This window comes from Micromesistius poutassou, assembly GCF_964030765.1.
Source record: "Micromesistius poutassou genome assembly, chromosome: 2".
In the NCBI taxonomy this organism is placed as follows: Eukaryota; Metazoa; Chordata; class Actinopteri; order Gadiformes; family Gadidae; genus Micromesistius; species Micromesistius poutassou.
The window spans coordinates 23,669,822-23,681,840 of NC_140272.1; the positions used below are offsets into that span (position 1 = coordinate 23,669,822).

Sequence of the window (12,019 nt, forward strand, 5' to 3'; positions counted from 1 at the left end):
TCATTGGGATGAGTCAGCCCCCCCACTCACTCCCGCACTAAGGAGCTAAGGGATAATACCATCAACCGGATGAGTTATACACACCGACACTGATCTAATCCAACATATAAGTAAGGGATAATGTATGGAACGCCGGTCATTATCGGGAACAGGGCGAACCGGACACCGACGTGAAGCAGAGGTGTCTTGCTTCGCCCTGAAGGGGCTTATTATTCGATAATGACCGGCGACGTTCTATACATTATCCCGCTTATTACACGGCTACTTGCCAAAACGAAAAAATAACTTCACACGGTGTGTCTTCTTACAATTACCGTTCGTAGTGTTGATCAGCAGAGAAACAGTCCGCCCAAGACGTTGACGTCGCTTAGCAACCGAGTACGCCGGGGTCGATAAGTTACCGGATCTACTTGCGGAGTGATACGAGAGACGTGAAAAAAAATCCACTTTCCTTGACAGCGGTCGTTATATGCTTTGCAACGGCCATTATCGGAAAATAATTGTCCGCCGGAAGTCGGGAAGGACCATGCAAGTGACCGGAGCGTTCCGCAACACTGAGAAGAGCCGGGTAATAATCAAATGTAACGTCACCTGTGATACGCACGTATCAGTATTCACAGGCAGAGAAACGGACGCCTCCCGAGAACAAGCTGATTTTGTTGCTATGCTTTGATTAACAAATAAGGCCTCAGACAGTTCGTTGGTCATTACTATGAGATGACAGCAAACTGTGTAACTGATTTAAATGTGTATGTTTATGAAGATGGTGTGATATGCAGAGTTTGCGTGCGGGCTACATGGGAGACGCTTATTGTGGGCGTGTGTGTGGATGACGGCTGGTTCAAGCAGCCTCACCTGGCCCAGTCTGACTGGACTCCAGGGCTGGGTGAGGCTGCACCATCGATGGCCGGTTAAACCAGCCGTCGCCACACGCTCGGAGAGATCTCCTGCATGGGTCACTTTATAGGAACCAGAATTTCAACATCACCACTACACTGGCCAGTGTAGCAAAGACCATGCTTTAACCTGTGCACTGATCTCTGATGTGCAGCAACAGGTCCCAGAGTGCAGTCTTGGCTGCTTGACCAGCCATCATCCACACACACTCATACTTGTAGCCTCCTGTATACTTGCTGGGATGCGGCGCGAGGCTATTATCCAGATATACAAGCGCGTGGCTGCAGGGCTCTTGTGTTATGATTTTAAGTAGTCAACCAAGTCGACGATGGTCTTTAGTGACATTCATTATTTATTGGGATTTAATTAGTGTTCTGCCTCCATGCCCATTTAAGCTGTCTACGGCTTCATCACCAGCTCAGACCGGTTCTCCAGCTGCAGAGGACAGCTGTTTGATGTCTAGCTTCTATCGTGGTTCTATAGGCAATGCTTCGCCACGCCGTTCAGAGGGGCTAAGACATGGGGGTGTGTGAATAACGTCAAGTCTAGGACTACTACTTTTATCTTTATCTACTTTTATAAACCTTCATAAAAGAGCAATAAAAAACACGGGAAGAGATCGTCAAAAACAACCGATTCCATGGTTGCGTGAAGCCTCCCTTCATTGGGAGTCAGGATGAGTAATGTTAAAGCAGGATAGCATTAGTCTCAGCGGCTGAACTTAATGACGGTCTTTGAGTCACGTGATTGGCTCCTGCAGACGGCCAATTTGATTTGATTCACGTGTTTAGGGTGTAAATTGGAAGAAAGCGATTACAAAGATTGTGCGTCGTGTCATGACGCACATGACTCACAAACGTGCTGTGAGTAGTTAGCAGGGTTAGAGAGAGAGAGAGAGAGGGAGAGAGAGAGAGAGAGAGAGAGAGAGAGAGCAAGAGAGAGAGAGAGAGAGAGCGAGAGAGAGAGAGAGAGAGAGAGAGAGAGAGAGAGAGAGAGAGAGAGAGAGAGAGAGAGAGAGAGAGAGACTAGGGTTAGGTTAAGGAGAGCGAGGGTGTGGTGAGGTTCAGGGAGAGGGAGCAGAGGTGCGGCTCACAGGATCTCTGAGGAGCTCTGAACATGTAGCCCTTGTTGTCCAGGCTGCGTCGGTAGTAGTTGGAGTTGAAGGGCTCTGGATCCTCCTCCCAGGACTCAGCGGCCCTGCCCAACAACAGAGTGAAACCACACCACTGTGAGAGGCTGTTGTGGCGGTCACGGTGAGGAGACGTTCAGAGAAAATGTTTAGTGGAGTACTGATATGTCCAGAGTGTCAGCGAATGTGTCGTGGTGGTCAGCTTAGAGGTTAGCCGTGAAGCCTGTCCGTCAAGTCAGCCAACCTGTCACAGTTAGACGCGGGGGATAGTTAAACCGTGATTGGTTAAGCCGCGGACGTGTTCTTCTGGCGAGGGGGAGAAGAGGAGTGTGAGGCGAAAGGCTGAAGCCAGGCCAGCTCAGCGCTTACAGGTTTGTCATTGTTTCTGCGTGTGCCACGGCCAACAGTAGCCCGTGTTATTCTCTGAAGTAACGTGTGTTGAGGTTAGACGTTACGGTACATGCGGATGTGGGCTGACGGGAGGTGTTGCACCGTGACTCACATGTTGGGGAACACCCTGGTCACGCCGCCGTCTGTGGAGGCAAACACCGCCAGGAAGCCGTACCTACAGGACGGAGAGTCACGCAGCGCTCTGTTAGTGACACTCTGGAGGACGTCAGACGCTGCTGCTCACAGCGAACAAGGACTGTGAGGCACTGGAACTCAACTGACACGTGTCACACGCACGCTGGTCATTCTGAACATAACGACAGCGGACAAACACGCAGTATGTGCTGAGTTGAATCAAGGGGAAGCCTACACTTGCAGGGAAGGTACATTGAGGGTTGAATCACATTTAATTTAATACAAACAGTGTTCAATCACCGCCTCGAGGCAAAGCACTCTGGTCCTCAAGCGACCAGCATTAGCATAAGTATGAATCCCCTCTAAATAGTAAGCAAGTCTCTTACTATCACTTACGAATGTATATCTTTGTTCTTCCACACCCTGGAGGCCAGCTGTCCAATGATGCCAGAATCCAGAATGAGGTTGTGGATGATGCCTTGGTCACCTGAAACACACACGCAAGCCGCTCATGACCTCCCACCACCTGAGACAGTACAGATATGATGTTGTGGTTTTGTAGCAACACTCACAGTCCTCGGATTCCGGTGTGATGTCCACCATGAGGGAGAGAAAGTTCTCCAGGAACTGCGTATTGTTGTCGGAAAGTTGAAGACGCTTGCAGTATTCCCTGAAGGGTTATAATGCAAATGAATACTACAGTGAACACTTCCTTCAGTTTGATTTACAGGGGAGGCAGCGTGAGGAGGAGGTTACCTTGGAGCCAGAAACACATGTCCTGATGATTCAAATGAGCTCGGCAACAGAGACTGCAGATCTGTAGCGGGAAAAAAACAAAATGAGTTTTAAGGCGTTGGTACACAAGTGAGTACACAGGTGAGTACACAGGTGAGTACACAGGTGAGTACACAGGTGAGTACACAGGTAAGCAGACCGGTTTATACACAGGCCACACAGCGAAGGGAGCGTGCTGGAATACTCACACTGGAGCTGGAGCATGACGTCACTCAGGTCTGCCTGGATGTAGTACTCGTTGTAGGGGGGTAATACCAAGCCCAGGCTGCAGGGGGCAGCGTTGGGAAGCAGATTACATGAAAATGTAGTTGAGAAACAATGCCAGGTCTCATTGGTAGGGATTTGAATTCAACTCGACTCACCTGTAGTCTGTGCCGTTTATGGGTGTCCAGGTGTACCCCCTGTAAGCATCATCTATGTATTGCTGAAACAGAAGAATAGTTGATACCCAAATTAAATCAAGGTTTGTAAAAAGAATTTGCCTTGCACACACCTACTCGATGCATGTTGGGAATCAATATAAAAACAATCAACACAATAGAGTGTGTTCACTGTGACACAAGGCAGGGGACGTCTTGTGATCTACCTCATCATGTACAGCATCATCTAGCAGTTTTATGTTTCATTTAATGCTTAGTTTAATGTTTTCCTGATCATCACAATCATAATTCCTATTTAAAAAATAGAACATTTTCCAAAGCTCGACCATGGCCGCGGCTGGCCCGTGGGGTTGGGCTCCGGTTTGGGTCCACGCTGGAACACTGGCCTTCATTGTTCTCCTCCCGCTTCACTCCAAGTACAGCGACGTGCGGGTAAAAGCGCTGAGTGTGTTCTGAGAAAAGCTGAATTTGCATCCTCATCCCTTATCACGTGAAGCAGCTGTTAAACGTGTGGATCAGCACAGTGCCCCCCAGGTACTACTTCCTAGGATACTACTGCTTCACACACCCACAGACTACACGCAAACTCCCTAATGCAACGCCCCCTAATCAATATTAGTTCATTATACTGCACGATCGGCAACACACTGACAGTGAAAGGAATCCTACTAGCAATGTACATTTAGGAGAGGCTTGTTGTCCAGTGAGAGCGTGGCATGTTCTCATTGTTAATCACAACTCACCACCACGGACGTGAAGTGGCATAGAGCGTGACCTCATCACGTACAGTGTCAGTGACCTCATCACGTACAGTGTCAGTGATGACCTCATCACGTACAGTGTCAGTGATGACCTCATCATGTACAGTGTCAGTGATGACCTCATCACGTACAGTGTCAGTGATGACCTCATCACGTACAGTGTCAGTGATGACCTCATCACGTACAGTCAGTGATGACCTCATCACGTACAGTGTCAGTGACCTCATCACGTACAGTGTCAGTGACCTCATCACGTACAGTGTCAGTGATGACCTCATCACGTATAGTGTCAGTGATGACCTCATCACGTACAGTGTCAGTGATGACCTCATCACGTACAGTGTCAGTGACCTCATCACGTACAGTGTCAGTGACCTCATCACGTACAGTGTCAGTGATGACCTCATCACGTATAGTGTCAGTGATGACCTCATCACGTACAGTGTCAGTGACCTCATCACGTACAGTGTCAGTGATGACCTCATCACGTACAGTGTCAGTGATGACCTCATCACGTACAGTGTCAGTGACCTCATCACGTACAGTGTCAGTGATGACCTCATCACGTACAGTGTCTTGGTGTAGGTACTTACCTCATTGATTGACTTCACAAGCGTCTTAATCTGCATCTCCCCCGGCCTGCCGTCAATCATCTGTCTGCGTATCTGGAGTACAACAAAGAGACAGTGGGTGACCTAGCGACATGACCTTGTAATGGTTACCCGTAGCGACGCCTGACCTAGTGAGAGATGCCGGGTGAGCTCACCTCCTCTTTGTTGAGGTCTTCCACCTCCGCGTCGAGGAAGTCCAGCGTGACCGGCTCTGGGAGGTCGTCGAGCTAAGACAGCGTCACAAAAAACATCCATCTGACATGAGCAGGCAGCCAGCGCTTTAACCAACACAACGCTCCACACTCTGTCACCCAACACTTGGTTTATCTATTCTCAGAGTTACAAAGGCTTTTCAGATAAAGGAGAGCAGATCGTTATTCCTGGTCATTTTAACGTCACCTTTGGCTGCAGATTAGGGTGCAGGAGAAGATATCCGTTTGGATCAATAGCAAATATGTATCCATTGGCACCAAGCTGTCGATGAAAGCAGTGAAAATATGAAAATATACATATTGGCCATTGTAAGTTCAGTAAAATAAGATAAATGTAAACTCACATTATATCGTGGAGTAAGTCTCTTGATCTCATCAAGATGTACATCGACTCCCATAACCCCTAAGATTAACTGATTCTGGTGAGAGGAAAACTGAAATTAAAACTCCACATCATTCCTTTAAAAAGCCATAGTCATTAAATGAGGTAACACTCTACAATAAGTGTACAATAATTAACCATGAATTAATGTTAGTTAACTAAAGCAATAAGCATTAAGCATTAACAATTAACAGTTCATTATCAGTTAAGTACTGGTCCAGTAACCATTAATTAACATTAGTTAATACAGTAGTAAGTGTTATTATATAGCATCAGCATAGGGTTTTGGGTTAGGGTCAAGACTAGCTTTAGTGGGATAAGATATCTTTACCCCTATTAAATAATATATCAATTGAATACCTGAGTGAACACAAAGAAATGATTACTAGACCATTAGTCAACTGTTTATTAAATGTTAGTTATTTACTTATAATGCATTAACTAATGTTTGTGGATGGATAATTAAATTAACCTTATTCTGAAGTGCCACCTTAAATGTTGACAGATCATATGAAAGAAGGACATAGCGAAATAAATAAATAAATAAAAAGCTATCTCTGTAAAATATCATTGCATTAGACCATTGCAGCAGATGGGTTTCCATGGCGATACCTACCTGTGAGTTTCCATCCATAGTGAGATTGAACACAGGCAGAGTCCCGGTCACCACCATGCCAAGACCCTTCAAAATGAAACAAATCAGTCATCCTCATCCCCACGACAAAGACAAAGTCAACTGAGGAAGCGTAAAAATAAAATCATCCTGTAATGAACAGAGTTTAGGTGCAATGCGGACGGCCGTGTGCTGTACACCCACTAGAAGCCAACAAAGGGCGGATTATAGTCAGTCCCGTGGATAAGAAGGGTCTTTGGCGGGCTGGCAGTGAAGAACAACGTACTGACGATCACGTAACGGCATTTCCTCACAGAACCCGACGGCTCTCATACACTCAGCGGACCGGACCAGGCCGCCCGCTGAGTTAATAAAACCTAGCATCAAACTAAGCAGTTACGGAAACCAGGGCTGTGAACGCATAACCAACCACACAAGCATTCTCACTAATGTGCTCTCACAGCGCTGGCAAAAGGGTCGCTCTTCCACTCCTATTGTCTAATAAAATATTACATTAGCTGAAATACTGAAGGTACTCGTTAAGTCAGAGTAGCATATTCAATACAAATACGAGTACAAATACACAACGTCAGAAATGGTCAAACTCCGTTATATAATCTGGCACTTCTTCTTTCACAGGGCTGCAGCAAAGCAGCGTCAAGGCGAGAAAGCGTTCTTTAAATGCATGAAGGAGACGGAGGGACGGAGGTGAGGGACGGGGGAGCGAGGGCGGGCGGAGGTGTGGGGAGGGTCCGTGTTCGTCGTGTTCAAGCTTCAAGGACCGTCGCTTTTTAAACACCTTACCCACGAGACTCTTTCACAAATGAATATTGGCTTTTATGAATGTATGTAATGAATGTAATGTAAATAGAAATGTTAAGTAAGTCGGGGGGCCGTGGACCATTAACTTTATAATATATATTTTTGCGATGATCGATGGTCAAAAACAACAGGAACATTCATAGATTTCTTTCAAATAAGGAACAACAGACAGATTGCCTTCAGTGTAGGCGGACCACTCACGCTTACCGTGGTACACCCCCCACAGACCCTGCTGCTATGTCCAACATTACATAACAAGCTGTAGTCTACAGTAGCAGATGTGTTGTGATAGCAGCGCACAGTACATAGAGGTGTATATATACTGGACCTAGAGTCACAGTACATAGAGGTGTATATATACTGGACCCAGAGTCACAGTACAGTCCATAGAGGTGTATATATACTGGACCCAGAGTCACAGTACATAGAGGTGTATATATACTGGACCCAGAGTCACAGTACATAGAGGTGTATATATACTGGACCCAGAGTCACAGTACATAGAGGTGTATATATACTGGACCCAGAGTCACAGTACAGTACATAGAGGTGTATATATACTGGACCCAGAGTCACAGTACATAGAGGTGTATATATACTGGACCCAGAGTCACAGTACATAGAGGTGTATATATACTGGACCCAGAGGTGTATATATACTGGACCCAGAGTCACAGTCCATAGAGGTGTATATATACTGGACCCAGAGTCACAGTCCATAGAGGTGTATATATACTGGACCCAGAGTCACAGTCCATAGAGGTGTATATATACTGGACCCAGAGTCACAGTCCATAGAGGTGTATATATACTGGACCCAGAGTCACAGTCCATAGAGGTGTATATATACTGGACCCAGGGCCCCGGGGTCTTACCAGGGCGTCCTGATAGACGTTGGTCCACTGCACCTGCTTGGCGACGCCCCCGGCCAGCACCATGGGGCGGCCCAGCACGTCCAGGTACTCCTGGAGCACAGGGCGACAAGCACAGCGGTCAGCGGCAGCAGCAGCCGGCAGGGAGCCGCCGGGGGTCAGCGGTCTGAGGAGAGCAGCAGCAGCCACACCACAACAACCCACCTGGGTGTTAATCCTTATAGCACAGATGGAGCGGATCTCGAAATAGTAACCTGGCAGGGGAAGGAAGGAGGAGATAAACAAGACAACAAGAGGGAGGGGGGAGGGGAGGGGGGGAGGGGAGAGAGAGAGAGAGATGCTATTGATTCAGGAGCTAAAAGGGTTGATCAATACAGCACGATTTACTAGACATTACAAGAGCTGTACATTAACACTTAAAGATACCTCATCTGGAATACCATTTGCCTTTTATATTGATCTGTATGTCTATTCTCCGGAATGATCTAACCTTTAGATTGTCCATTATAAGATGCCCATAATACCATTATGCAATACCGTTCAAATGTGTATTCTAGTTGCCAAAATTACGAAAGAAATGACTCTCCAGAAAAAAACATTTTGCCATTTTATATACTCCACTATTTAATTCCACCCTTTTCCTCAATTAAATACAGAGTACATGTGTTGTAGATGTACTGAGAATTAGGTGCAAGATACATCCTTTCAATTATGCATGCTCTGATACGGCATTTCTATTGCAGTTCTATTATTATCTTTCTAGAACGGCACGTGACTAATGCTCTGCATGTGTCAGGAGGTTCAGCTCCCTGAGCCATTTAATGCCATTGTTTTGCCATCCAGAGCATTATGGATATGTATAGCACTTCAGAACCTTAAGTCATATTGTCACTAAAGAGCTTCAGAGTCCATTAAAGAGCCACGCCCTCTTACCTTTATTGGTGCATGCTATCCACTGCAGGGGCGTCACGTCGTAGTTGTGTTGGCCGACAGAGAAGGTAAATACTCGGACCTAAAAAGATGTGACATTGATTGTTAAAAGGAAAGCCCAGCCAAGCTATCAGTATTAGAGGGTATTGATAACTGTGCTGAAGACATGAAGTTCCCAAGGCTGGTGGAGAAACCAACGGTTTTGTTAGGCCAGTTGTACTGCACGAAGATGTCCTGGGCGCGGTCCTCTCCACCGTCCGTGAACAGCATGATGATTTTGTTGCAGTTTGCTCGAGGGACGTTTGTCTTCTGCGGAACACGTCGTTTGACGGAGAGAAAGAGGAGAGAGAGACGACCACAGTGGAATCAGTTGAACCCAGGCGGGTCTAGCTGTGTCCCAACATTCATAACATCTGATTTATTCGATAGGCACAACAGGAACTGCGATTGAGTTTTTAAAACAGATACAGCTTAAATTTGGTCAGCAACGTCTGGCTTTTAGTGACTCACGTTCAACAGCTGGTTGAAGGCAAAATGAAAGCCTGACTTGTAGTCAGTCGTGCCTTTGGCTTGCATCTGCTGCACGGCGTCCTTGAAGATCTTCTTGTTGCGTATGTTGGCCTGGACCAGATGTTTGAAGCAGGGCACCACAGCCTCCGCCTTCTCGTTGAACTAAGCACGGGGAGAAAGGAGCCTCAGCCACGTGTCTGACGGAGAGAGAGACCGGCCGCGGTGGAGTGGAGCCCCGCGACGGAGGGATCAGCGGGCCGGGCGATACTCTAGTGTAGGGGATACGCACCCTGGCCACGTTGACGTAGTCGTCGTCCGACAGCGTGTCCAGCATCTCCATCACCGAGGCCTTGATGAGCTTCAGGGTCAGCCCGCTCACACTGCCACTCCTGGAGACACAGTCAGCGTCGGGGAGCGGTATGATCACTGTCCGCTGGATCATCTGCTGCTTCTGTTTCGTTTTTATCTGTTTTTATTTTATCGTGTATATCGTTTGGATGTGATTGAGGACTTTAATAGTTATTTATCATTGCTTTTATTTGGTCTCTTTTGTAAGAAACTATTAAAAGCTGAGAGTATTAATAAACATCTTCTAATTTGAATCCATTTTTCTGACTTCATGGCAGAGTGGTGAAGAATGGAGGGGAAGCCCTGCTGAGAAGGGTCTGCTCTCAGCTCATTCCCTCGACTGTTGCTGTAGATCCTCATAACAGGAGGGACAGTGTGAGGGTTCAGACAGGGCAGGTGGTAACGCTCTGCAACAAGTGATGCATTTGAACTCATAGATATTGAGTGGATCTTTAAAACTAGTGGTTGTTAATGTGTGTGTTGGTGATAGATAAGAATGTGTTCACATTTATAATCATTCATTATTTTACTCACACATCCACCAGAATAACCATGTCTTTTGGTGACGATGCACCCTGAATGTACCTGTAACACAGAACAAGGTGAGGTTACGGTGCCAACGCAAACCACTGACTGACCTGTAAGGGCATTCAAACACACACACACACACACACACACAAACACACACACAAACACACACACACACACACACACACGCAAACACACACACGCAAACACAAACGCAAACACAAACAAACACAAACGTAAACACAAACACAAAGTAAACACAAACACACAAACATAAACAAACATAAACAAACACAAACATAAACAAACACAAACACAAACACAAAGTAAACACAAACACAAACACGCAAACACAAACACGCAAACACAAACACAAACGCAAACACAAACACAAAGTAAACACAAACACAAACACAAACTAAACGTAAGCGCGTGGAGGTGAGGGGTGTGGAGGTGAGGGGCGTGGGGGTGAGGGGCGTGGAGGTGAGGGGCGTGGAGGTGAGGGGTGTGGGGGTGAGGGGCGTGGGGGTGAGGGGCGTGGGGTGAGGGACGTGGGGGTGAGGGGCGTGGAGGTGAGGGGCGTGGAGGTGAGGGGTGTGGGGGTGAGGGGCGTGGGGGTGAGGGGCGTGGGGTGAGGGGCGTGGGGGTGAGGGGCGTGGAGGTGAGGGGCGTGGGGGTGAGGGGTGTGGGGGTGAGGGGCGTGGGGGTGAGGGGCGTGGGGTGAGGGACGTGGGGGTGAGGGGCGTGGAGGTGAGGGGCGTGGAGGTGAGGGGTGTGGGGGTGAGGGGCGTGGGGGTGAGGGGCGTGGGGTGAGGGACGTGGGGGTGAGGGGCGTGGAGGTGAGGGGCGTGGGGTGAGGGGCGTGGAGGTGAGGGGCGTGGGGGTGAGGGGCGTGGAGGTGAGGGGCGTGGGGGTGAGGGGCGTGGAGGTGAGGGGTGTGGAGGTGAGGGGCGTGGAGGTGAGGGGTGTGGGGGTGAGGGGCGTGGGGGTGAGGGGCGTGGAGGCGAGGGCGGTACCAGGGCCGGCGCCGGACATCGTAGAGGTCGATCTTATCAGGAGCTCTCCAGGGCGTGGCTGAGGAGACAGAAACAAGATGTACGCCCGGCCCAGGGGTCACATGTCAGAAACAAGATGTACGCCCGGCCCAGGGGTCACATGTCAGAAACAAGATGTACGCCCGGCCCAGGGGTCACATGTCAGAAACAAGATGTACGCCCGGCCCAGGGGTCACATGTCAGAAACGAGATGTACGCCCGGCCCAGGGGTCACATGTCAGAAACAAGATGTACGCCCGGCCCAGGGGTCACATGTCAGAAACAAGATGTACGCCCGGCCCAGGGGTCACATGTCAGAAACGAGATGTACGCCCGGCCCAGGGGTCACATGTCAGAAACAAGATGTACGCCCGGCCCAGGGGTCACATGTCAGAAACAAGATGTACGCCCGGCCCAGGGGTCACATGTCAGGGGGACGGGAGGGGGCGAGGGGGCGGCTCTCTCTCACCGGGGTAGTAGCGCGTCACCCCCGTAGCGCTGCCGAAGGCCTGCCAGAGCAGCGAGGGGTCCTCCTGGCTGTTCTCCATGAACACCTTCTCCAGGGCCTGCGTCCAGTTCAGCTCGTTCAGGATGACCGGGGCTGTGGGAGGGGACGGCAGCCGGAGAGAGAGAGAGGGGTCGGCTGTCAGACACAAACCCATCAATCGTA

General features: G+C 48.7%; 1 protein-coding gene across 1 annotated transcript in view; it reads right to left on the reverse strand.

Annotated features, from left to right (window-relative positions):
• cacna2d2b (calcium channel, voltage-dependent, alpha 2/delta subunit 2b) overlaps positions 1-12,019 on the reverse strand; it is a 36,486-nt gene that overhangs the window by 7,562 nt on the left and 16,905 nt on the right. The window contains exons 7-27 of the mRNA XM_084463520.1: positions 11,819-11,950; positions 11,332-11,389; positions 10,322-10,372; positions 9,729-9,828; positions 9,440-9,601; positions 9,128-9,238; positions 8,933-9,011; positions 8,204-8,253; positions 8,003-8,092; positions 6,309-6,374; positions 5,655-5,729; positions 5,498-5,572; positions 5,254-5,325; positions 5,081-5,152; positions 3,709-3,770; positions 3,535-3,611; positions 3,308-3,368; positions 3,124-3,221; positions 2,948-3,038; positions 2,529-2,591; positions 1,991-2,094 (exon numbers count right to left, since the gene is read on the reverse strand). Of these exons, the coding sequence (XP_084319646.1) occupies positions 1,991-2,094; positions 2,529-2,591; positions 2,948-3,038; positions 3,124-3,221; positions 3,308-3,368; positions 3,535-3,611; positions 3,709-3,770; positions 5,081-5,152; positions 5,254-5,325; positions 5,498-5,572; positions 5,655-5,729; positions 6,309-6,374; positions 8,003-8,092; positions 8,204-8,253; positions 8,933-9,011; positions 9,128-9,238; positions 9,440-9,601; positions 9,729-9,828; positions 10,322-10,372; positions 11,332-11,389; positions 11,819-11,950 (1,749 nt within the window). The remainder of the gene's footprint in view (positions 1-1,990; positions 2,095-2,528; positions 2,592-2,947; positions 3,039-3,123; positions 3,222-3,307; positions 3,369-3,534; positions 3,612-3,708; positions 3,771-5,080; positions 5,153-5,253; positions 5,326-5,497; positions 5,573-5,654; positions 5,730-6,308; positions 6,375-8,002; positions 8,093-8,203; positions 8,254-8,932; positions 9,012-9,127; positions 9,239-9,439; positions 9,602-9,728; positions 9,829-10,321; positions 10,373-11,331; positions 11,390-11,818; positions 11,951-12,019) is intronic.